At 41.6% G+C, this 27,347-nt stretch overlaps 2 protein-coding genes across 2 annotated transcripts in view; both read right to left on the bottom strand.

Moving 5' to 3' along the window:
• Positions 1-703: 703 nt before the first annotated feature.
• timm21 (translocase of inner mitochondrial membrane 21) lies at positions 704-6,456 on the bottom strand. The gene is made up of 6 exons (XM_080793414.1): positions 5,904-6,456; positions 5,690-5,752; positions 3,740-3,837; positions 3,049-3,122; positions 1,497-1,602; positions 704-1,366 (listed from the first exon to the last, which is right to left on the bottom strand). The coding sequence occupies exons 1-6, from the start codon at positions 6,208-6,210 to the stop codon at positions 1,268-1,270; spliced, it is 747 nt and encodes a 248-aa protein (XP_080649540.1). The 5' UTR covers positions 6,211-6,456; the 3' UTR covers positions 704-1,267.
• A 1,313-nt stretch (positions 6,457-7,769) lies between these two features.
• The window catches only part of neto1l (neuropilin (NRP) and tolloid (TLL)-like 1, like), a gene marked incomplete at its 5' end in the record, with an annotated part of 80,255 nt that continues 60,677 nt past the window's right edge, over positions 7,770-27,347 (bottom strand). Inside the window, 6 exons of the mRNA XM_080793553.1 lie at positions 7,770-7,906; positions 11,511-11,585; positions 12,537-13,167; positions 15,710-15,823; positions 21,026-21,171; positions 21,314-21,396. Of these exons, the coding sequence (XP_080649679.1) occupies positions 11,525-11,585; positions 12,537-13,167; positions 15,710-15,823; positions 21,026-21,171; positions 21,314-21,396 (1,035 nt within the window). The 3' untranslated portion in view covers positions 7,770-7,906; positions 11,511-11,524. The remainder of the gene's footprint in view (positions 7,907-11,510; positions 11,586-12,536; positions 13,168-15,709; positions 15,824-21,025; positions 21,172-21,313; positions 21,397-27,347) is intronic.

Raw genomic sequence — 27,347 nt, 5'->3', positions numbered from 1 at the left:
AAGTTGGTTAACAGAAAATAAATTGTTATGGCTGAGTAAAATAAAATACAATAAACACAATTTGCCTGAAAATAGATTACCCAGCTATGACCTTTTTCATGAAAAAAAATGAGTAGTGATATGGCTGACTGAGTAAAATAAAACAATCTACCTGAAAATAGATAGCTATAAGTGAAGAGCAATTTCCGCAATTACCATTTCCGCAATTTCCATTTACGCAATTTCCATTTCCGCAATTACAATTTCCGCAATTTCCATTTCCAACTATTAATGGCAGCTGGGTTTCATCATTCAAATAAAATAGAATTCTGTCCGTTTAGCTATAAAATTGTCAGGGAATAGGGATACACAGTATATGTCTTTCATTTGCATTGCATCTCCCCCCCCCCCCCCCAAGCTTTTATTTTCGTTCGAGTAATAGTACAACTCTAATAGTATTACTTATAATAATGTAATTAAAGATAACTTCATTCAGATTTATTTATTTTTATTTCATTTTCCAGATTTTTTTTTCTTCTTTTTTTTAGATTTTCATTGGGGGGCCAGTCATAATGGTCCCGCGGGCCTGATGTGGCCCGCGGGCCTGAGGTTGAGTATCACTGATATAGTGTCACATGCCAAATATCCAAGTTTATTGTTGGTTGGTATTCAAATACCGGTATGCACATAGCTAAAATAAATAAATCAATAAACAATATATTTCACATAATTTATTACAAATGTATAGCCTTGCTCAAGATGATGACAAAAAGTACAAGTCACTATTTTCAGTGAAGTTGTGATTCTGGGAAATGTAGAATCTTTCTCAAATTGGATACCAATTCAAGTATCAACAGCACAATACATTTTAAGATTTTGTTCACAACAAAAATCATGTGATTTACAAAAGTCAGCCACCAAAGAATATTGTTCGAACACAGTTTGTAAAGCAGGTTGAACAATCTTTTACAGAACCCCCAAATCATTGTAGTCTACTTGCCAGCCCATAGAGCCCCATTGTGAACCCAGACATGCTGAGCACACCAAGGTTTTATGTTAGAAATGTTGAGTATGGGTCCCCAGCATGTAGAAACTGCCGGATGCTAACTTGCATTTATGTTGAGCAATTTTCATAATTGGCATAATATGTGACCATACCATTAACAACCTATAGAAGGCATAGCATTCAATAAACATTTTGTCCCAACCATGTTATCTGCCAATCAATGCTCAAGCCTACATTTGATCAATGAAGCAGGCTGCAGCACCCCAGACTGGTTGTCCATTGTCAGACGTATCGGTTATCCTCTATGATGATGGTTCGTCTTGGGTAGGTGTCTACTTCCACAAATATGTAACGAAACTCATACTTTCCTGTTTCAGGATTCTGCAAAGGACAAAAGTATATAATATATTACATACAGATGTTTTAATCCGAACCATTTTAGTTGCATAATTGTTGAACTTTTGGACCCCGTTTTATATAAATCACTGAAGGGGGAAAAGAGAGTGAGAACCTCTTTTGATTCTGAATGAACAGTTCCTTTGCGGCCTGGTTCTGAACCCTCGATGTAAAACTTGAGTCTCATGCACTTCAGCCCGTCCTTCAGATACTCCAGATGACTAAGGTGAACGAACACACACACACACACACACACACACACACACACACACACACACACACACACACACACACACGTTACAGTATATTCACAAAATCATGACATACGTGTTTGTTCATGCTACAATAAGCATGTCACTCAGTACTCTATGGGTATAACAGTGTCTCCGCCATATGTGGCGGCTGCCTATCCACACCGCTGCCATCTTGCCGGCACGGTTGTAACTAGGTGCAATTTTCCACCACGCCCCCGCTATTCATTTAAATGGAAGTTGCTCAGTGGCGTTTTGAAGCACCCGGAAGAACACTCTACTTGTGCTAACAAGCGTTGAATGGCTTGATGACAGTCCATTCATCCAAATAGAAAAGTCCTATCTGATTGTATTAAACAATGTCAAACTCGCCAACATTGCAGCTGTACAAAAAGCTTTCCATCTGCAAAGTGTTTGTTTCATAAAAATCCACTGTATCCACTGCTCATGTTATGAGCTACTTCCTGTCAATTTTTTTGCAGGTGATTTTGTTTTTCTAAGTGTTGGAGTTTGGGCTCATTGAATATCACTCAACGGCCCATGCGTACCACCCGTTTTGAATTTGCACATTGATCGATTTACGGATAATGAGCATTTCCAAACTCTGACACTTCATCATCATCTGCAAGGAAGTAGCTCATGAAATGTCTACGGTGGATTTTTATGAAACAAACACTTTGCAGACAGAAAGAGGATAATTCAAGTTTCTTGTATAGCTGCAATGTTGGTGAGTCTGACGTTTAATATAATCAGATATGACTTTTCTGTTTGGCTGAATGGGCTGTCAATGGGAAATTGCACCTAGTTACCACCTTGCTGGCAAGATGGCAGCGGTATGCATAAGGTCAACTTTACCAGCCTTTTTGGACATCCCAAGTTGTTGAGACCATCTAACAACCAGTCTGTGGGTATGCCTTAGGCTGCCAAAAATAAAAACTAATAGTCTATAACCTATCTCTCAGATGGTCACCCGCCGGTGTATTCTTGTATGTATACATTATTTATTTCCATGCTACCCATATAACTCCCTACACTTTTTATGTTCAGTGTTCTACTTACAACTCTTTTTAGTGGGACTGTTCGCAGATGACTCAGCACTGCTGGTCTCGGACAGAAACAAACGTCAGGTTGAAAAGGCCCTCAGCTCTGAACTTGGTAGAATTTTCCATTTTTACCTCCTATGATGATTTACTTTTGACTATATTGTTGTGTATATTCATACGTCTCTGATTGTTTTGATGAATTGAAAATGGTGGGCCCTATTGTAAACAAGTGTAATGCTTTATGGTGTCATCCACTCACTGTTAACAGTTTTTGTATTGAGTTGTACTTGAAATGTACTGTAATTCTGCAAACTTTTTAATAAATCAATCAATCAAAAAGCCGACATACTGTATTAATGGCATTCGTTCGTACCTGACTTGCTGTCTCCTTCCTCTGCGGGTGGTCTCACCATAACACTTTATTGGCTCCCCAAATGCACCAATTACCTACAATTTAGAATAGAAAGAGAAAATGCAATTGAGCAGTTCATATTCATTTTCTGACTTACTAGCTTACTTCTTTTGTGCTGCTGTAGGCGTAGCTGACCCCAACTTTGACAGAGGAGTCAAAGTTGAAGCTCTATAGAGCGTCGCAGTCCCTCCCCCTTTCAGAACGACGAGTGGCCCAGGACTTTCTAATTCTTTGTTTGGCCCGATTCTTTGTTGTCATGATTGGTCACGACAAGAGTTGGCTTTGTCCACGGCGTAAACGTCTTTAAATAAATACTTTCTGAAAAGTCTATGAGGAAAATGAACGGGGATTTCTTTTCCGGGTCTCTCGAGGGGGCGGGACTATATGCTACTAGCTCTATATGGTAGAAATAGGTAAACAATATAAATGACGCTAGTTTTGTGGATAGTTTTTAATGAGTGGCTCCCAGTCCCCCGTCAATTGACTGGAACGACTTCATATTTACCAAAACCCTAACCAGAACTCCCACCATGGGACTCAGGCAATCAATGAATACCTTTGCAACCAGGCAAGTATTTCATACAGCTGAATGATGTGACGTTTGGGCACACATCCTGATTCACAACCAAGTATAAATCAGGCATTACTGTACCTCTGGGTGTAACCTGACTAGGTCAAACGCTTTCCCGTAGATTTTGTTTGGGCTTGATGAAGAGAACAGCTCCTGGAAGACCACATATAGCAACCCTCCTAAAAAAGAGTGCAAGTACATTTGCACACAAGTATTTTATTAACATGTGCCAATCTAGATGATACCTCACCATACTCACTGTCACAATGATACCTCACCATACTCCCTGTCACAATAATATATAACTCCTCATCTACTTCATGAGGCTACATGAATAGATGATAGCCCCATTTGTACAGTATGATTGTGCACATTGAAGGTGAAAGTTAACACGGGTTTAGTGTTGCTGTGAATGCCTTCCTGTCACTCCAATCATGACATTGTGAATTCTGTGAAAGCTGACCCCCAGGCATTCACACTGCACAGCAACACTAAACACGTGTACACTTGCTTCAATGATCACATGTACTACATACCATTGGTCCGATATCTGAAACCCTCACCCTAACCCTAGCCGCAATTTGCAACTCTAGATTTTTTAAATAATGGGATGAATCTAGAGTTGCAATACCCTCCATTGACTCCCCATTCATTCAAATTGCTTTTGCAATCTGCTTGTATTAAACAACGTTAAACTCACCAACAGTGCAGCTCTAGGCCAAGCTTCAATTATCCTCTTTCAATCTGCCAAGATTTTGTTCCATAAAAATCCACTATAGACATGTTATGAGCTACTTTCTGTCAAGAAATTCTCTGCAGGTGATTCTTTTTCTAAATGTTGGAGTTTGGAAGCACTCGTCGTTGTCACTGAACGGCCCTGCGTACCACCTGTTTTGGATTTGCCCATAATGCAGGAGGCAGCAGCGCGACCCGTTAATTAAAAGCGAGTGCTTCCAAACTCCAACACTTAAAAAAAGAATCACCCGCAGAGAATTTCTTGACAGAAAGTAGTTCATAACATGTCTACGGTGGATTTTTATGAAACAAAAGCATGGCAGATTGAAAGAGGATAATTCAAGCTTGGCCTAGATCTGCAATGTTGGTGACTTTAACGTTGTTTAATACAAGGAGATCGCAAAAGCAAATGAATGGGGAGTCAATGGAGGGTATTGCAACTCTAGATTCATCCCATTATAAAGAAATCACACCCGTGTGAACTGAGTGTTGCAACCCCCCAACCCCCCTCTCTATCTCATTAGCAGGCAACAGAGCAGCACTATCCCTCTCTGTTTCTGGCGCCCCCTACTGGTACTAATAGTCATATACTGGTGCTCATTAACGTCACATACATAGATGAACAACACATACATACACGTATGTACGTACACGGACATTGCTGGTTGTCGGAGTGGTTGCACCACTCAAAAAATCTAGAGTTGCAAATTGCGGCTAACCCGTCCCTAACCCCCCACGGGACAGCACACCTAAACCTAATCTTAACCCTCTCCCAACCCTTAACGCACCCCTCACCAACCTTAATCCGGTCGTTTTAACGCACCCCTCACCAACCTTAATCCGGTCGTTTTAACGCACCCCTCATCTACCTAAATCCAGTGGGACCAATGCTATGTCTAACCAAAGTATGCCCCCACTGGAGGAACTGCAATATACAATTTGTGTGCAATTTTACATTATTATGCACCCATTGAAGGGCCGTTTACAAGTGTTGTGTGTGAAGATTTGACTGAATAAACGTTTTCTTTTTGAAGAAGTTGGCCAAAATGAATATGTCACATATAACTACACACAATAACTACATGACAGGACTCACAGGAGACAGGATCGTGGCCCCATGTTGCAGCAATTCATAATCAAATTAAAATTAGAATGCTGCCCAGGAAAATTACATTGAGTGTTCTATGGCATTATAGAATGAAATGTATGGAATACACGCCCTTTCTAGGGCTAGATGGATGCCAGCTTTTTTATGACGTTGTCACCCCACAATAATAAGGCATTTGCGTCAGTCACCTGTTACTCCGAGTCCGATGAGTACCACTATGAAGTAGGTGAAGTCTCTGCCTGCGTCCTTTACTGTCAGTGGGAGGGTGTGAGACAGATAATTGCAGACTTCAGTTATATAATAAGACTCACGCAATATGAAGTAGTATTATTAATTTAATACTATAATGAATGATTAGCCTGTATCATTATGCGTGCAGGTAACGTGCATGGCTGGGTTTACCCTTTTGAGCAGCTGAGGGTTTTGGCATACCGCGTTGGTACTTCGAAACAGACATCTGCCCACCTTCTCTCTCTTTGGGACTGCTTTTATTTCTAAGCATAGAGTCTAGATAAATATCCCGTCTTTGCATAACATTTTTGTATCCAGCAGATGATGAAGTGCCATCTGTCTTTCTGAAGAAGAAAATTCCTGATGATGTTGTAGAAGCGGTCCTCTGCTTTTGAATAAGCAAGCTGATCTGTGTCTGTCTGCAGCATGACTGTAGCAAATGTCGGTGCACGGCTTTTAATATCAAAGAATACGCCATGGCTGGCTCTCACGGTGACACTGCTAGCCCTAGAATGTCTCTGTAAGTTGTCAGTGAGCAGGGGGTTCAAAACGCCAACGTCTCACCTACACCGTGACCGTACAATATTACGATCTTTGCCATTAATGCGTTTTGATGTAAAGGAATAAACACGCTCTTTATATAACCATAAATAACCTGTCCTGCACAGATTCCTCAGTACAACTTGTAATATTGTAGATTTGCCTCAGATGCGCCCAGATCTGCCTGCATGTCCTCTGAGACGCCTAATGATGTCGTCAGAACACCTAAGTGGTCACAGAAGGATCATGGGAAATCGAGTCCTTATAACATGTGTAGAAACTGTAGATAGAGTAATTAAAAATAACAGACATGAGAAAATCAAAATCAGTTTATTGAAAACATTCTCTCCAGCATTGGTTTATGTGTTGTATAAATAATATATGCAAATGGTTTTAAGACATCATTGTGCCATAAAATAAACTAAAAATATATATGACACCATTTAGTGTTAGAATTTCAGAGGGATAGAAATGTAGGCTAGTTGTTAAAGGGATTTTTCACTTTCAAAATAACTTTTGGTCAATTCATCATCTACTCAGGCTTATGTGAACACCCCAGACAGTTTTTATGTTGCTTCCTTCCTATACAAACCCATTATAACCTCAAACTCCATTTTAACCATGATAGATTCATCGAAAAAAAAATCTGTTGACTGATACTATCCTTCTAATACGTGAGGGGGCCGTGCTTTTTCATTTACTGTTTTAATTTATTTTTAATATACTTTTTTATTCTCCTCTGTTGCGCTACGTGGTCTGCAACATTTTCCAAAATAATTATTAAAAATAAATGAAAACAGTAAATGAAAAAACACGGCCCACACGTATTAGAAGGACAGTATCAGCCATAAAAAGGTTGGGTGTTTTTGATGAATCTATCATGGTTACAATGGGTTTGTATAGGAAGGGGGCGGGGCAGCTATCATGAATGTTAAATATCTAAATACTGAATCAAGCAACTGTATGGGGTGTTCACATAAGACTGAGTAGATGATGAAATGACCAAAATATTTTTTTAAAGTGAAATATCCCTTTAAGTCATAGAACGTAACAGTGGCACATGTATGAATATGATATAGCCTATTATCTTTTGTCTTTATTTTGCTTTTTTGGCTGCTGTCTTGATTTCTGAACAGGGTCGACTGTATGGTATGTTCAGAATGCAAATAAATAACCTACAGCTGTAAATGTAACATAACACCCAAAGTAACAAACAAACTAAATGTGTGTTCAGCAGCAAAATTGTCTATTATTTTGTTTACGTGAGAACGAGAAAAAATATATATTAAAAAAAGATTCTTATTTTCATTCCCAGAACAAATGTACATTAAAGGTATTTTTTTAAAGAGTTTCAGTCCAGTATTTCAAATTATCGGTGTCCCATGGCTTGTCAATCCTAGCCACTTGTCGAGCACGGGTAAATGCACCGTTGTAATCCAAAGAAGAAAAAAATGTATACGCAATACACCAAATGCTTTTTCATATTTTCTTTTGTTCCTCAACCACAACACTCTATACGGGTAAAGTTGTTCACTGTAACAGTTCAGTCAAGATGCACAAGGAAGAGAAACGTTAGTTCCACAAGTTGTCAAACTTGGCAAGATGCAGAGGAATGCTGCATCTGTCTGAAGTATCTGTAGAGAAATGAAAACACTATTACTTTGGGTTCATTCTGTCTTCTTGTGGGTGAATTGGCTCCGACTCACATTATCAATGTGGTGTCGACTCCCATCTACACTAGTAGACAGGTTTGTGTAGAGAGAGAGAGAGGGGAATCTATTGCTTTGCTTTCAACCATGTATTATTATCATTATTAACAGCCATGTTAGCAGTATAAGCACATAAGACAACATACACCAAAAATCAGCACATTGTACATGTACAAAAAGAAAATATTTTATTTGATATCGGTAGGGGCGGGAAGTGTGTGTGTGTGTGTGTGTGTGTGTGTGTGTGTGTGTGTGTGTGTGTGTGTGTATAGACAGAAGACGTGTAGGGAGTTATACAGGTAGCATGGAAGTAAAGTAATGTATACATACAATACATAAAGTAATACACACATATATGACAAATTGACAATACAGTAAAATGAACACAGCAAAGGAAATTGAAGGCAAAAGTTAATTAATTTATGCACCATCCTTTGTTGTGTGCCAAAATAGCACATGTATAAGCTCACAACACATTGTGAATTTATAGATACATTATTTTGCTCATGCAACACCGTCATATGATGAAGAGAGTAAGAGAGAGAGAGAGAGAGAGAGAGAGAGAGAGAGAGAGAGAGAGAGAGAGAAAGGAAAAGCAAGAGAAATTCTTCTCATACACATGTAACATTCAGTTTGTATTTTGGCTCTCCAGTCTCCACAATGAAGGCTTTGTGAATATACTAACTGTTAGTAGGCTACATTTCAGCACCAGAGCAAACATTTCATTGTCCAAAATGCGCTAGTGATGTTTTGGACAAATAGTATTTAGGAATAATTCCTTATGTTTGAACCCATTTGAAGTACTCCATGGGTGTGATTGACATTTTCAGGTCAGTTCAAATTATAACCGGTAAGTTGTAAGCAATATAAAAAGTATATTAAACAGTATTTTCAAATCCCATGTGGCACTAAAAAAAAAAACGAAAGTACAATTATAAATCTTATTATGCTGAGGTTTAGTATCAATGTTTCTATCTAAAGCAAGTCCACTACATTTTAATCATGTCCAGATATGGTGATACAGTATCTGGAAGTTACATACAATAGGACACACTTAAGAACAAAGGGAACACTGACTACATGGGCCGATAACACAAAGGCATTTTTTCCCCTTATTTTATTTGTTGTTACAAAGAATCAGTAAAATCTGCCCTGAAAGATATTTTGTGTATTCTTTAAAAACTGACCTTCTTTCAGTTCGCCTTAGTATAAAAGTCTGTTTTAATACAAAGATTTTAAGTTTCTACAGTAGAAGAGAGATAAGACAGACTTTTCGAAAGTCAAAAAAATTAAATTAAACAACATTTGTCAAAAATGATTATGCGTGTCGAAAATGTCAATTAATAGCCTTTGAAAGGGAATTGTATTTAGGTAAAAGTGAAATGTTGAAGTTTAGTAGTGCCGTGCTTTTGTCCTATTTGCTTATAGCTAAGCTACAATACTGCATGCAATTAATACTGCAATATGATCTTTACTTGGCTTACACAAAGTGGTTTACGTATTAGTGGATGCCTCAATGTTAGTGGATTCATGTTTTGATGGATATAGTTGCACAGCATGCACAAGTCATACAATTGTATCTTGTATTGCCACAAAAAGTAATCAAATTTTGGTAATTCCGAAGCTGTTCAATTTCAACATGGACTAGTAATTACCCATGTTTATTTCCAATTAAAACTAATAAAACACGTTGCCTTCCTGAATTTGACAAACTGCTAGTGTTAATAATTTGCAGCTGAAATAATAATGTGTAGGTTATATCCAAACGTCAACAAGCATGCAAAGAAATTATGCTATAAAAGTTAGTAGATGATTATGTTATTATCTTTTATTTATTTATTTGGATGGATCTGTGACAGTGAGAAACAGTATTTCTGGCTTAGGTCCAAAATGTAAAATTAATATTCAAGTCCAGCTAATTCCAGTAAGACTAGAAAACCTGGCATGACTATGCCTGCTGAAAGTACATAGCCTACTGGTATTAAATGTTTCAAAACATCACTGGTCAAAATGTGTCACAGTCTGACAGCATTCCAGCTAACATCTTTCCATCTGCGTAGTTCTTTTGTGATCATGTTTGCACAAGAACATATTCGCCACGTGTTCGTCAAAGTGTCCTTTCGTCACCATCACACATCATGCTGGTGTAAATCTCCGCTCTGCATTTTCATATCGCATTGACGCCCGTTCGTATTGATCCAGGATTGCACTATTCTCAAGAAGTCTACATGGTGGAGACAATGCAACATAATGTAGAAGAAAAGAATCAGATAAACACACAATCTCTCTCTCTCTCTCTCACACACACACACACACACACACACACACACACACACACACACACACACACACACACACACACACACACACAGAGCAGTTCCCACAATGAGACACAACAGAATGATGAGTAACACCTCATGTGACTGCTCCATAACAATGCGTGCATAAAAGCTGCATATTATTCATGATAATTTGTACCCTGTTTCAACTCATGATATGACTAAAAGATCTATCAGAATTCCACCCCAACACAGTGTCACACTGTAATTCTTATACAGTAGCCACCTTATGGAAGCAGCATGAGCATGGAGCACACACATGGCATGTTACACTGTAAAGGCATAAATAGAGACTTCACAATTAATCAAACATTCAAATGATAAATACAACAAGTGACACACACCATGCAAAAAATACAGAGCTATCCTGTATACGTGTGCGATCAGAAATATCAAATACATTCCTGGATAACCACAGGAGCTCAATCTAAGTAGTGTTAGTGGAAGCTCAACCTAAGTTGTACTATAATGCATTGTAAGGTTTCATATTGGAATGTGCAGTGAACATCCCATTTTCCCCACTTAAAGGGATAGTTCACCCCTAAATGACTCTTTTTCTATTGATTACTCCCCCCATGGAGACTATTCTTTTGTTTTTGTCGCATTCCTAAGCCAATAATTTGATGACCAGCTTCCTACTTATATGCTCCCTATGTGTCTCCATAGGGATCCACTGCTGCTCATCAAATTATTGAAAACAAAAATATACCCATGAATTCAAGTCTCCATGGGGTCAGTAATCGATAGAAATAAATGATTTCTTGGGGGGTGTGCTTTAAATAGAATTTAAGGTGTTTTATACACATGGCAGGTCGCTGTAGGCCTACTAATGGGGGGAAAGTGCAAAGGTTAGACATTATTTATTTATTAACAGCGGGTTCAACTGAAGATGATTGGGAAAAGTCCATGCCAATGAATACACATTGAGTGATACGATGTATGCCCTCAGTAGGAGAGGGCATAGCTTGAGCATCACAGAGACTTCAAACAAACTTGCTATAGGAGGGCAAGATGGCCGCAAGCAGGAAAACCATCTTGGTGAAAATGAACTAAAAAAAGAGATTACCCATGGGGCAAAAGTCACAGAAAGGGAAAAATAAATTACATAAAGGTATAAACTAACTTCCATGGGCAAATGATGACTACACAACAACATATAAAGATGTTGATTGTTGGATAGGGGTGCTTACCTTGAGATTGTCTCTTAGACCCTAGTAGTGTTGTACTCTGATTCATGTTTGCTCAAAGAGCCAATGAGGCAGAACCTGAAATGTCAGGGCTCTTTCATTTAATGTCAAACTCCTTTTGCATAGAGAGGTCAGAATGCATTTAATATGTGGCATATCAATAATACATTTCATTAGTGGTTTGCTTGCCCTCTGTGAGTGTTTCATGCAGACTTTTGTAGAAAATTAATAATCAACAGTCAAATACAATTAGGATAATAAGCACATAAAAGTGCATGCGGGAGATTACTGAATGTGTTTTCTCCAGAAATATATTTGATACCTCAATATTCTTGTAAACACATATAATTACTTTTCAAGCGGTCAAGGTGCAGTTACAGAGTAAAATATGTTTTCTTTTTCAAATAGAAAAAATCCTGTTCATGCCAAAATATTGAACTATACTGAACGGAAATAATAATTTTCACAGTTAATATAAATGCATTTCAACTTTGCATTCGTGTCAATAAAATCAGTAATCTCTAGAAATGTTAGGCACAGATACAAGCCCTTGTGCTAACAGCGCGAGACTGCTTACAGAGTTAGCACCTGCTAGAAAGAGGTCTGCATTTGCTTTAAAGAGCTCTGACAAGCCTCCATGAACAGCAGAGTCTATAGCGGCACACTATAAATTAATTAAACCTCGCAAGGAGTTTGTCATGTTCAAGGATGAGCATGCAAGAGGGGAGGAGGAGGGGTCTCAATATCATAATATAGCCCTTTTTGAAATATTGCACTTGCAAAAAGTATGATAGCAAGAGGAGAGAGAACCAAGGTCAAAGTAAGAAACTAAACCCTTAACTGTCATAATTGTAGAAAGGAAAAGACATAGCTCGCTGAATAAATGAGAGGGGTGGAAAAATAATGAATGTAAAGCTAAAATAAGAGGAACATCAAAGACAGATGTCACCCTGCCCCCAAACTCCCAACATCCCCATAGAAACCTCTAGGGCAGCTGTTCCTCCCCATCAGAAATCTATGGATACTGACCGCTGTACAGCCTTCTCGTGGCGCGACAGCCGGTGGCTGGTGGTGGGGACTTCATCCAGGTCGTCATCCAGGTCACATCCGTTGTCCGCCGCCTCCTGCGAATAGCTGTGCTTCATGACCAGGATGCTGCGCCGGTTCCCAGTGCCCGGCAGCAAGGGCCGCACGGCCATGGACTGCTGCGCGGGCATGTCTGTGAGCAGCGCGGCCGCCGCCGCATCGCGCACGCTCAAGTTCCCGCGGCTGCCGCGTCCCCCGCGCCCGCCGAGCGACAGCTGCGACAGGTGGCCCGAGCCAGGGTTGGAGCCACAGTGGTGGTCGTGGACGCAGTGCGAGGAGGCACGCCGCAGGGCGTGGTAGTTCTCAAAGTCCTCCGCCAGGTCGACCAGGTCCGCCGAGGCGGTGGCGGCGGCGGCGCTCCGCAGCGTGCACAGCTCGTAGTGCGGCGGCTCGAAGACCTCCTGGAACATGGTGGGGTCGTAGTCCTCCCGGCGCAGAATGTACTTCTTACGCGGCTGCTTGACCTGGACGATGATGGAGATGATGAGCAGGAGCAGCACGATGCAGCACGTGACGCCGATGATGGTTCCATTTGTGCCGTTCAGGTTGTCCAGGATGTTGACAGTCCTCTTCTCTGTATAGAGGGGGTGGGAGAGGGGGGGATATGAGAGCGAGAGAGAGGGGAGGGAAGACAATACAACTTCCGATGATTGCCATCAAAACAGAACCTCATAAAACATTTGAAGGAGATCTGTTCGGCAAAGTTTACAATCTAATCTCGAAAAAGAGGTTTGCCTCAGCTGTATTGGAACCATGAGACATGAAAGCATTCCTAAGCAGATGGAGAAATCACATCTCGCATGTAAAGATAATTCCTAGCACATGGTCAACGATCATGTACAAGATTTGCCAAGGGCAAGATTCTCATCAAACAGATGGACAAAAAGGTCAGAGCGAATATTAGCCTTAGCCTGTTTGTCAACAGGGAAATACAGAGAGCAGAGAAGACTAACAATATATGCAACATATACAATGCAGTCTGTGGGGACATCTGACATTTGAATATAGGCTATAGGGATTAACATGTAGAGCAGAGCTTTGGTGAGAAGCCTTCCCTGTGCCTAAGCAGAGGGGTAAGGAAAAAAAGAGAACTTGACAGTTTGCCACTAATGAGAACAAATGTGGGCAATGCAGCAGCCCAACACAGTACATTAACATTAAGGGGAGAGAAGGCATACAAGTTAAGAGATACGTAAACACGAGGCTGTTGCTTGCTGATTTCCATGCTCTGCTCAGAAAGCAGGGTGAAACATAGCTCCTTAGCAGAAAGGGATCTTTTTTCACCGGAGGAAAAATATTCTCTATGAGGCAATTCTCTGGGCAATATCGGTAGAAGGCGCAATGGAGTAAGTAAAAGTATTTTTTTCGTTTTTACGTTTATACATGTGGTGGGGGGCTCAGAGTGCTCCCACTAAGGAAAGTAGGCTTTCTAATGACACAACCCGCCTTTGTTCTGCATTCATGCGAACGGCGGAAGTTGAGAGTAACATAGCTCTAAATGCAACGCATTAGAGCTATGGACCAGAGCTAGGTGAAACAGTAGCTTGGGTCTGATGAGGAATAGGTCATGGAGGATTAAATAAAGTGATGCAATTTGTCATTGGCTGTACTTAGGGTACTTTGTAACGTTTGCTTTGACAAGCTCTCTAAATAAAATAAATAAATGGAACAAAGTTTATTACCAAGGCTTCGGCGAGTTACAAACCTATACGATACAGAATACAGATGCATCTTCTTTAGAACAGAAACAGATGTAACCACTTTGTAATAAGAAGCTGCCCTCTAGGGGTGGCAGGAACACGGCTACAGAGATGATGGGTTTTTGTAGGCCAAGATAGATAGAAGCTATTCCTGCCATGCGGTCCCACAACAGACTCCCACCCAGTGGAATTTATTAATTAGGCTTTGAATACAAAATCTATGAAAAGCTCTGTAGCAAAAAAAGGTTTGCTACAGATGTATTAATACCATTAATATGGTATTAATACATTTTAACACAAAATCTTCACATAACACCACACCTGTCACCTTTGCGCGGGGATCCCCCACATAGGGAAGTTTAGCAAGCACATACTGGCACTCGGTAGCAGACGGTAGCACAGTGAGGGTGATAAGTGTCATTGCATGTACTCTCACTGGCTGGGGCGGCACCTGTCAGCGGGGAGCGTTGGGCGGTAGGACGAAGGTTCTACGTCCTCCTGGCGGGAGGCAGGTGAGCCAGTAGGATACAACAGCAGTGAACAACACAGAAATGTGTGTGGGGAGAAATAGGGGGTAAAAACATAATTGGCTACTCTATGTAATTGATGTCATTAATGTTAATGTCATATGTTAATGTTCCAGTGCCCTCTGTTCCAATGTGTTCTTAGCTGTGAAAAAATGATAAAGACAGCTTAACCCTGAACTGCTAACCCCCCCCCCCCCCCCCACACACACACACACACACACACACAAGTTAGATATTATAAACACTTTGCATTGATTGACCTTGGAGCTAAACACAGCAACGTCTAGGAACCAGTACAACTGATTGATTAAAAGGAATTGGGCTCCCCTGCACCGTCCACAGCAGAATTAATTACCACCCAACTCCCCTGGATATTGACAGGATATCATATGTATACCTGTAGGGAATCACTGAAAATAGGATATGTTATTGGTAAACGGTAGTTGAACTATGGAACTGCCGCTATAAGCACCTCTGGGACTCTGGATCGATGCACTGAATGATCCAGGTGATGTGAGGATTAACCCATTCTGACCTGAGATCAGATTCATACGAGGTTTCCACTGGACACACACTGGTCTGATTAACCCATTCTGACCTGAGATCAGATTCTAAAAATGTCAGTCGTTCTTCGAATTTTTCAAAAATAGCAGACCTACAAGCTCGTATCGCGCCACTCGGTGGCGCGATATGAGCTTGTAGATCTGCTATTTTTCAATAAGTAAAGCATAACATGATGCTAACACCAAAATGGGTGCCCGGTCAGAATGGGTTAAAAAAAAAAAAAAAAGTTCAATCTACAGATATAAGACAGATTCAAAACCACTTTCAGATGAAGGAATATACACTGTGATTCCAGTGATTTTAGCTGCATGGGATCACCACTCACCTTTGCAGTGGTTTTCGTCCCAGGGGTAAACACAGTTCTGCATGCCGTTACAGACCAGCGTGTTGTTGATGCACATGTTGCTGTGGCAGAAGAACGTATTCGCTTCACATGGAGCTGGGATAGGAGAGAGAGAGGGGGGGTGGATATTGCAATAAGCAATTATGTTTTACATAAGTAAGAGTATCAATACGGCAATGTAGATTTCCTCTGTTACAAGTTAAAAGTCCTGTATACAAAAAATACTACTTACTCAAAGTACAAAAGTAGTGGCATGCCGCATGATAGCAACTTGGAATACTTGGAAATATAAAAATCTGTTGCAATTCAATACATTTAAAGCATTCATCTATATATAAATTCATCCATCCATCTTTGACCGCTTACCAGGAGCCGTTCCAGCTGGGAGCTCCAGACTTCCCTTTCCCATTTAAAGCATTACTACTACTAAATAGTCAGTAAGAAATGTGAAATAAATAAACACGCACTAGAATGAAAGGCAATAGCCTTGTGTATTCCAAATACACAGTCATAGATCGGTCCTAACAATTGGCAGGTGGTGTGATTAATTACCTCACACCAATCACAACGCACATGTCATTTGTGTGCCCCATACGTTTGTGCTTCCCAAACATAGACTGTTCTCAAATTCATATTCAAATTTCATATGTTCAGTCCAGCAGTCATTTTGGGTCCGGCCTCTCGCCGGAAGAGAATGTCGTCGTCACCTGTGTGCAGCTCCTGGAAAAGTGGTGATGTTTTACTAAAAACATGTCTTCTGCCATAACTTTCTAATGGAAATGAAACTAAAGGACAATATCTGTGTGACTCCTTGCAGGAATTAATTATTAGGTGAGTACAAACGCAACAGAGAGAAGATTTGTGCCTTGCAGATCAGTCTGCAAACCTGCGGGGATAGGACCAATTTATGGCTGTGTATGTAAGTGAGACATGTCAGGGCAGAGGCACCGGACAAGCTATTACAAATCACCATTATAATGTAAAGGCCTACATCATCATCATCAGCTAATTAAAAGCCAAGGTGCCCTTCAAAGCCATCTAGCTCTTAATGGCTAATCGTACTAATGCATTAGCTGATCATTGTGACCAACTGACCAATCCAATGCCTGCCGCTTATCAGTCAGTCAGTCAGTTAGTCATGATGGAGTTCAGTTTGCAGTGACAGACCAGCTCTGATGAGTAAAGTATAAGTCTGGGGCAACACCTCCAAAGAAACAACTTATTATGCTGATAAATGATGAGTGTAATGGATGGCGGTACTTAGGAGCAGAATATTTAGCAGCGGAGTGTCTTCCCCTGTCTCATCAACATTCTTTATCTCCATTGGTCTTGCTCAGTCATCCACTCTTTTAGTAGGCTAGTTCTCTCTCTCTCTCTCTGTCTTTCACTCTCACACACTGACACACACACGCACACACGCGCGCGCACACACACACACACCACACACACACACACACACACACACACACACACACACACACACACACACACACACACACACACACACACACACACACACACACACACATACACGCAATAGAGGGATTATGCGCTGGGTACTGAACAGCATGCCAGAGGTACGTAGGCATTTGACAGTGTTACCACAGTGATGTACAGCTTTTCTCTCCAGTACTCACCCCGGGTGGAAAATAACTGGCCAAATGACAGTGACTTATCTCTCTCTCTGTCCCTATAACATCCTGTCTGGACATTTACACATTTTCCCAAGTCATGATGCCCCTCTGATATGCTATACTATTTATTATTCCTCTTTCCTCTCAGTGACACAATACAGCAGAAAAATAGTAGATCCAATAGTAGCCAGCAGAGGGAGCTACAAGCCTCCAGGTCACCATCAGACTCCCCTTCTTCCTCACAACCACAGGGTGAGACCAGACATTATTAAGAGCCCGATCCACATTAATCTCCTGCAAAATTAATTTCAAGAGATTTTGTAATAAATGTGCCCTTTTTTTTGCCCACACAGAAGCAACCCCGCTCCCTGACTGCTGGGAGCATAAATTAACGCCTAAATGAGTAGCTGATGAAAAGTCTGTGTGCGCGTGTGTGCGTGTCAAGAGGACAGAGCCGTTCCAGTCATCCGGTAGGAACACAGATACATCACAGTTATTATGTTCTCAAGCAGCCCGCTGTGGATTCCTGTCTTCTTCGTTCTTTCTCTTTTTTTGTAGTCATGGTGGAAAACCACATCTCTACAATTTGAATCTGTATTAATTACTGATGAGCAGTTTAACGTAGCACAGCTAATCCAATTTAAGAAACAAACATCAATCAAAAATGCAGTGCCAACCACTGTAGCACAATAAGTGATCTCACTTATTGTGCTACAGTGGTTGGCACTGCCTGATATGGTCAGACTGTTGCTTTATGATTCCATTGTTTTCAAAAAGCCTTCCATAACATCCTACAGCAATAATAAAGCCACAGACGAAAAACTGTCTAAGTCCACACTATTTATCCATAATGTATAAATGATAGATAAGTTGTCAGGACAACAAGGCCTTTTCGTGGAGGGGTCAGAATGAAATTTGGACTGTTTTTCGTCTGTGGTACTCAGAGTTACTTTACTAAAGCTAGGACGGGTTAAACTCTGGGTATGTGCAAAATACTCGCTTCCCAAGTCACTCATTCATCTGTCCATATTTACAGTGTATACATTCATTGCAACTGTGTGTTGTTGTAACCACACACGCACGCACTACAAGCTGGCACACGACCCCAATTAGACAATTCTGACTAATAAACAAGACAACAAGTGTGAGTGCAGACATTGCATAATCAGATCTAAACCCTAATAAGGTTCCATATGTTGCCTACAGGCATTAGCATTCTGCGTTGATGCTGAGAGGCCTACTGTAAAGAAGCCTTTGCAGAGCCGTAAGCAGAGCTGACATGTGTAGGCCAGCCAGGGAGCATTTCCACCGGTTGTATCTTGATGAGGCGTATCCAGCGACGCTGACAGCTGACATGTCACTCATGTGCATTTATCACCACAGGCCTAATTGCTCTTTGGGTAATGATAGGCCTCTCTTTCTAAATGTGTCGTGTCCACAAAATCTAAAAGGCTTGCGATGACGAAGCGTAGCCTGAGGACCAGTGTGTGTGTGTGTGTGTGTGTTTGTGTGTGTGTGTGTGTGTGTGTGTGTGTGTGTGTGTGTGTGTGTGTGTGTGTGTGTGTGACTGTGTATGTATGTATGTATGTGCGTGCGTGCGTGCGTGCGTTGCTTGCGTGCGTGCGTGCGTGTGTGCTGGTGTGCGTGCGTGTGTGCTGGTGTGCGTGTGTACGTGTGTGTGTGTGTGTGTGTGTGTGTGTACTATACATGTGAGAGCCAAAGTATATACAGTAGTAGAGTTTGGGAAACTGTATTGGTCTTCACTAGAGATTTCCTTTTTTTTTTAAATCATTTATAAAGTTCTTTTAGAGTTAGATTTACAACTAGGGTTAGAGTTATATCAGATTTATGTTCAGTTGCGCAGCTGTATTGTGCACCAAAAAGCCTAACTACAAGCCCACAATGTGTCACAGCACGACACGCTGTGAGCGTGTAGATCTGCTCTTTATCGACAGTTTTCAGCTATTTTCGACGCGATCCAAAGATTTTGATGTCCTCACAAGTATAGTAAAACAAATGTGTGTGCACACGCGTGTGCCATCACTATAAGGATCAAAGCGTGTACCATCTGCAGGACTCAACGGCTTCTCTATAAGCTGCGGCGGGTCTCGTTGCAGATCAGCGCTGCCAGTGCCATGTGAACGGCTTAAGGCTGGATTGTGAACGGGAGCTCTACAGAAGACGTGACAGTAGCTTGTGAATACTTTGCTTGGATGTATTGTTGACAAGGCTGGTGCAGTGCTGCTAAGCATTGGTGACTGCCACGCCGCTGCAAAGGCATAGAGGGTCTATACTAGCCAAGGACCGCCTGGGTGACCTACAGTAATGCCGGTTCGTGCTTTGTTGCACGGCCGGCGAAAATAGGCCGACCTACAAGCTCACAACCTGTGAGCTTGTCGATCTGCTGTATTCAAAGCGCGACACCGCCGTGCGACGGAGCATACATCAGGCTTTGGGCATGCAGCAGCGTTGCCCAGGCAACGGCACGTCCTGGCTCGGCTCGGCGAAGAGGCCTCACAAAGGGGACACTGACTTCAACACAAATGAGCGCACCGCTGATGCTGTCACCTCAAGTGACTAGGCTGCACGTGCGCCTCCACCCCCGGCCCCGCAAACACACACGTACGCACGTCGTACGCACGCACGCGCGCACACACACACACACACACACACAAAATTAACGATAGAACTACTTACTAACGTATTTAGGTTAATAGATTTCATTTACTCTCAACCTCCATTCCATTCATTCAAGTATAGTGCTACAAAGAGTGCCTTGTGCAAGCCTCAGTCCTCCATCAATGGGATCTCAGTGAATGAAAGAGCGAGGGGGATTAAGAATGTATGTCATCTCTCATTTTGATTTTGTCTCTCTCCCTCACACACTATTCCCTTTGATATGTGTGTGTGTACGGAGTTGTTGATGGAAATAACTATGTAACCTACAGTATAGGTGCTGTCGGGCAGAAACCATAATACTCTAATAATAATCTATACTTTGTGATATATGACAGTATCACGCAAAAGTAGTGAACAGAGGAAGCAGTTTTAAATTGTCATAAAATTAAATAAGGAGCTCTGACCACACATTTTCCTGAGGACGGTGTCTGATATTCCACACCATAAACTTGGCTGCTCATAACCTGACTGTAATTTCACTGCCTTTTAACAGCTAGCAATAAAAAGGCCACTCAAAATCTTGGACTATTTTCATTTTTGGCTTGTGATAAACCATAATAGGATGGCGAGAATGGCAGTCTGATCGCTACTCGCTAGACAACAAAATTTTAATGTATCCAGTTGGTATACCCTTTGGCTACGAGGGTCAGAGTAATAAACAGCGATAATGGCATGGCACGTCAGTGTGTGGGAGTGGAGAGCTCACTGACTCAGTCAGATGGCCTTCCTCAACTCTTGTGCTTCTCTAGGGGTGCGGACTAAACTAATATTTGCAAGGTCAAATGACCTTTAGGAGGCTAAAAGGGCCCTACAGTATGTTTTTGGTAGGTGGTGAAAAGGACCATATGTTTTTGTTTGGCGGTGAAAAGGACCATATGTTCTTGTTAGAAATAAATAAAGGGCATTAGATGGTGAAAAGGCCTTTACATTGTTGTTAGGAGGAGAAAAGGCCTTTACATTGTTGTGGTGGTGAAAGGAGCCTTACGTTCTTGGTAGGTTGTGAAAAGGATGCGGAAGCGGGTCTTGCGGCTGGCCTCGTCAGCCCACATGCGGATGACGCCCAGCGTGGAAACCAGCATGATGTCGTTGGCCACCGTGGAGCAGAATTTGCTTTTCAGGTCCTCTACCGAACTGAGATGAAAGAGAGGAGGGGAATAATAGTAGGAAAAAATCAAAGGAGAGGAGAACCAAATACAGGAGATGAGAACAAAAGAGAGGACAGGATAATACATATTTTATCATCCATTGACTTGGGAAATGTCAGAAGACACACCTGCCACCATCATAAACAGCAACGAAGTTACGCTTGCACTCGTTCGAATTGGCCATCTCGTAGTCAAGGAAACGAAGGTAGATCTGCAAAGGGAAAATGTAGGAAGAGGTTAAGAAGTCAACATAATTTACGGTGTAACATGAAGTTTATACTGTAAGAGGGACAGGGGATTTCAATGAATAAATTAAGTCTTTGCTCATCCTCCTGATACAGTGACAGTAAGTAATGTGGTCGGCAGAATTTTAGATTATTTCTTTTAATAGATTTTTAAGTCAGTCAATTTGTATTCAGTCTCAATTGAAATAAGATTATTTTGAAATTTGTACATAAACAAGCCACCCACACAACTACTTGAATTGAATATAGGTCAATACAACCAGTAGAAATAATCATTACATACGCATATCGAATGAGGACTCCGGTAATGACTCTTAGCTTTAAACTCACCATCCGTCTGTGTAAATGAAGCATTAATAAATACCTACAAAACCTACAGTATATACTTGGATAATAGGTAACCTCCTATGCATACATATTATAGAGACATTTTCGTTGAAATAATGACTACATTTTCATCAACCCTTTCATAAAAATAAATAAAAAAACTCTTAAATTACGTGGACTTCACATTTGGAAATATATTTCAGGTAGCCAGATTGAAATCACTCTCATTAAAACATCATTAAGCTTGTAAACTGTAATACAGAGACAGTGTTGGCCACCGTAGCAGAGTCCTAACCTTGGTGGGTAAGATATCCACCCCACTTCCCATAATGAGCCGTTTTACTGCAATGAGCTAGTCTTGGCGACACTACACCTCCTGACTGGCCCTCCTGCATCACGCCCTGCCATTCGTTCATCAGGCCCTGGCTCGCCCAATCACAGCTCCGGTTGTGGTTGGCTGCGCATGGCGACACTCCCCATCATTGCAGTCAATGAGTGGACTGCTCCCAAACCGTGACAGGGAAATGTGATGCTCAAAATGCTTAAGACAAATGCCTGTAAATTGGAGCACACGCTAATGGACCTTGCAATGTCAGCGCAGTCTCTGCGACATGATGCGTCAAAGGGATTTGCAGTGCGGAAAACAAGACGGGCGCCTCTTTCGTGGTCTCACATAGGTGTCCATGATCTCCCCGGCTAGAAAGTTGTCAAATTCCATAACTGTTGGAATTATTGACTTTGTCGTATAAGGGCAAGCTAGGGTTCCTGTATCCTGTATAGTTTATGATAATGAAATCAAATGAGATGAGATGCAAGGCAAGGTCACTTCAATGGTGATAGGCCACGTGTGTTCTAAGTACTAAAATATGAATAAGTACGACGTATTGTATCTCAGAAATTATACTGTTGATCTGACATAATCCATAACACTCTAGTACATTATGTTGTTCATTGATGTCATCATGCCAGAACTGTAGCATTTTAGCAATTATGGGTAATTATGGGCCTTCTATGGGTCTGGGGAGAAAAGCACATACTTCCAATTGATTAAAAGAAAATGTGAACAATTGGCGCTACAAGGTTTATAAGGACAGACACAAACCGCGCTTTATGAATAACCCATTTTGGGCGGGAACCCCTTTTGGTGTTTTAAACATTATGTTATAATCTAGCTATTGAAAAATAGCAGATCTACAAGCTCTGCTATTTTTGAAAAATTGTGAAAATATTTATTTCAGAAAACTGAAGGATTTAGAAGATTTCTTTTAAATTTTGAGGTCAGGCCTAAATGGGATAAATATGTTTCCTGCTGCTCATTCCAATTCATAACCTGTACTGTACTCCCCATTCAACAGCTTGAGGGTTTGTCCTTCACAGGTCTGGCATTCTGGAATCCCCCAGATTTACAGCCTCCATCAGGGGAGGTTTAATAGTATGGGCGTGTCTGTGGCTTTCTTGCATAAAGGGACAGCCAAATGATCATCTGTGAGCCTCAGCCATACTATCGACCAAACCTCCTCCAGAGCGGGGAGATAATAGTGGAAATGCCGCACTCCTCATCCAATCTATTTATCGGCTGCCATAACAGCACATGGGGGAATAGAAGTACAGATGTGGTCTCTGTCTGTATGAGGGCTACTTTTAGCATCTTTCAATGTGCTGTTGCTGCAAAGTCACTCCACCCCCGTGAACAATTGTTTGAGAAATCCTAGATTAATGATGCAGGACAGACACAAGACAAAGAGGAATGCGGCAAATGCAGGCTATTTTGTGTTCTAAATGTATAATAATTGTAGAACTGTAGTTTGACTTGAATTAATCAGAGAAAAATGCTGACTCACACTTTGTCAAATTACATAACTATATGTAGTAAAATAAATGAGAGAAAGACAAATAACATTGTATTGCACAAAAAGTCCCATATACAGTAGGCCTACTTTGTGTGACTCTTAAAATAACAACCACTATGACTCAGTCATTACTGTACATGACTCATGGGATAGGAAGGATCCATTAGGCTAGTTTTGCTTAGTGGCTGAGGGAGGTACAATTACAATTTACAATTTAGGCATTTAGCAGACGCTCTTAATCCAGAGCGATTTACATTAAGCAAGAACAAAAAAGCATGGGAATACATCACATAAAAACATTTATCATGAAACATGCGTAAGCTAAGAAACAGTGGAATATCTATATAATGAAACTATACATATAAACTACTATGCTATACATATGTACTATGACGTGCTATGGCTACATACAATGGAATTATAGTGCGTCTTCATAACATGCTATAAGTCTGTGTCAAATGCTATCTAAGTCTACAGAAATGCTATCTAAGGGGGTGGGGTAAGTGCTATGGGCCATGATGGTAAGGACCAGCTCTGCACGGACATGTGGTGGCGGACATAGCTGAGTAGTTAGTGAGCCCGCCTGGGGAGCCAGACACCATGGTTGTCCCAGGTACGATTCTAGGCCAGGCCAGCAATGTGTCCCTGAGTAAGGACCAGCTCTGCACGTAGCAACAATTGCCCCCCTGAGAGATTTTTCAGGAGACGCCTCTGCACTCCACATGTCCCCCCTCACTTCTTTGTATATTATGACACCTCCATACAAGTGTTTCTGAATGTCACCCACGCTCAGAGGACTTTTCTGAACAGTGTTCTTTCTCACAAAGAAAAAACATCCACATTGTGTGACTTCACAAAGTAAAAGCTAACAGAGAATGAAATGGGGCCGACTTCGAAAAGCGAATCACAGGACCATTCACTGAATACACCAAAAATACAGATAAAGACAAGTCTGGATTTTAAGGCTGAAGCACATAGTCTTTTGTGCCACTAGACTGTCAAGTTGACACACTCAAGTGTCTTCTTGAAAAGACACTTGATTTTGAAGAAGACAAGTTGCTGTATACTGTTGAAACATCAGTCTTGCTGTTTGCACCTGTAGTGATGCGCAGGAGTGTGGATTGAACCCCAGTCTCCTACTTGCCAGACTGACGCACAACCTGTCGTGCCAATCGGGCAGGGCTGTTGTGGGCTTAGTCTTGGCTGGGTGCTACCGTGCTACACACCTATACAACTTCATTAAGACAGTCACATTTAAGATGGACAGTTTGCTCCTGGCTGTTCCCTTCTGAAGCTACTGTGGTCATTGTCTGAGAGGACACTATAGATGGGATTTAGCACGCAATCTTTCTCAAGTGTGTATATGTATTATCGATTTTATATTTCTGTATGTCTCTGCATCCTTACAAGATGGCGTCAACTGTCAATTGAACTCAATGGATGGGGGGCAACATGTTGGGAGGTGCTGCACCTTCTTGATACAGTCTCCACACACCAGACACACTGTGTGTTATGTGTGGCTCCCCATTGGGAGAAAGCACTGCAAAGCAGAAAGTCTGCAAAAGTCAGAATAAAATGAAAGTCCTTTATTGTGCCTCCCCCAGACAGAGCAACACGTTTCAACCTTGGTCTCTCTCAGTGTTGTGTCAAGACAACAGAAAGTGAGGTCTAAGTAGTGTATGATGCAATCAAGACCAAGTGAATAAGGGCATACCGTCATTCCCTTGAAAACTAACAATCAAATGAATCAAATAAAACATTCTTTGTATAGCACATTTCCAACGACCAAGGTCGAACCAAAGTGCTTCGCAGAGCATAACATACAAAGAGGCAAGAAACAACAACATTATTAAATAGGTACTACCATGTGAATTCACTTCACTTTCACTTTCAATGTTTTATTCCAATGCAATAGAGAACATACAAATGCAAATTGTAGGACCCCCTTTGGCTAAATATATGAACTAGCCAATAACAGTGAAAAACTAGTGTGCAGATGGCCTCATAAAACACAAGACGATGGATCAGGTAGATACAATCATGACTGTGTGAGCCGAGAGTATTGGCCCCACTATGAAGCAGGACACCAGACACCTCCTCATTGATTCTGCAGACCCCAATAATGATGCAGAATCCATCACTGACACACACTCTCCTGCAGTAACTAAAAGTTTGACTGTGCGTTCCCTTCATGCCCATATGTGTGTGTGTGTGTGTGTGTGTGTGTGTGTGTGTGTGTGTGTGTGTGTGTGTTTGTGCGTGCCTCCCGGCTGAGACTACATTGGTGGCAGCGGTGTGAATAAGTTCCTCTGTTCGTTCCTTGGCGTTACAGACCTAATAGCTTAGTCAACGTTACTTGCCTGGTTATGGAGGTCCCCCCCAGTCAGACGCGCTTCTATAAAGTGAGGACGACTGTAGGCTATAGGGTGCTGCGTTGCTGCTTGCCTATCGGGCCTGCAGCTCTTTAGCCGACTGGTAACCTATGGTGCATTCGGATACATAGGTCCCGGGTTCCCGGGGCTACTTGAGTTCTCTATCCTGATTGGATAAAATTTGTATCTCAAGCTCCCAACCTGAAAATGCTTTTTCTTTTTAATAAAGAGAAGACATGGAGACTCCTGTCACTGAACAAACACTCTAGTCTATACCAATGAGTACTAGCTATTTAACACTTATTTTAACCAAAGAAAATCACTTACCCTATACCTTTAAATTAACGCACAAGTTTCCACCCTGTACTGTATGTTTAACCTTATGATATTATACAATACAGTATTATTCCTCCCTTATCTCCTTCTCTCTCCTTCACTGTCACGCTCATCTCCCCTCTCTCTCACCCCATCTACTCTCCTTCCAACGCCTCCTCTCCTGTGTTGGAGCAGTAAAGCGTAATTAGAGCCCCAGGTATAACATGCCATTATCTCACTGCAGTTCTGGCACACCATGAGTACAGTGCAGCACTGCATCAGCAGTACTGCCCTGCGCACATGCACGCAGGCACGCACGCACCGTGACGCACGCACCTTCTGCGTCTTTGCAACTGCTTTCATGCGCGTGTGCATGCATGTGTCTGTGTGTGTGTCTGTGTGTGTGTGTGAGCCCAAGTGAAAGAGAAGAACAAAGAGAAATTGAGGATTCAATAAATTGTTTACTATACTCTGTAGTCTGTAACTGCTGTGTGGTGGGTGAAGATTGCGACTGGAGTTGTCCGTCTGTGCCAAAAAGACACAGATTTACTGGGCTATTCAAATATATCAGCCTCAGTCGTTGTCCCTCTGCCACATGGCAAGGCACGTTTATTTGCATTGTTTATTAGCACCTTTCAATAATTCGCCAATTCAAAGTGATTTACACAAAACGTCAAAGCTAAAGCCAAAACAATTCTTCGAATGCTACAGAGAGTCTGCCTCCCAAAAGTTGTGTGTAGGCAATAGGCATGCAGGCATGACTGCTGCACACGGTGGGGTGCTCAGGATGCTCGGTTCAGTTCCTGCTCGGTCCCGAGGTTTGGTGCGCATGTTACCCACCCCTATGCACACCTGTACGTGCACACACAATTATGCAGCGTAGACATGCACAAAAATATGCACGCGTGCACATCAGCATGCACATAAATGGTAAATGGTGCATTTATATATTACATTCACCCATTCATTCGTACACCGGTGGCAGCGGAAACCATGCAAGGCACCAACCAGCACATCAGGAGCAATCTGGGGTTCAGTGTCTTGCTCAAGGAC

This window comes from Protomyctophum bolini, assembly GCF_963924005.1.
Source record: "Protomyctophum bolini genome assembly, chromosome: 21".
Classification (NCBI taxonomy): Eukaryota; Metazoa; Chordata; class Actinopteri; order Myctophiformes; family Myctophidae; genus Protomyctophum; species Protomyctophum bolini.
This window is presented reverse-complemented; position numbering and strand designations above follow the sequence as displayed.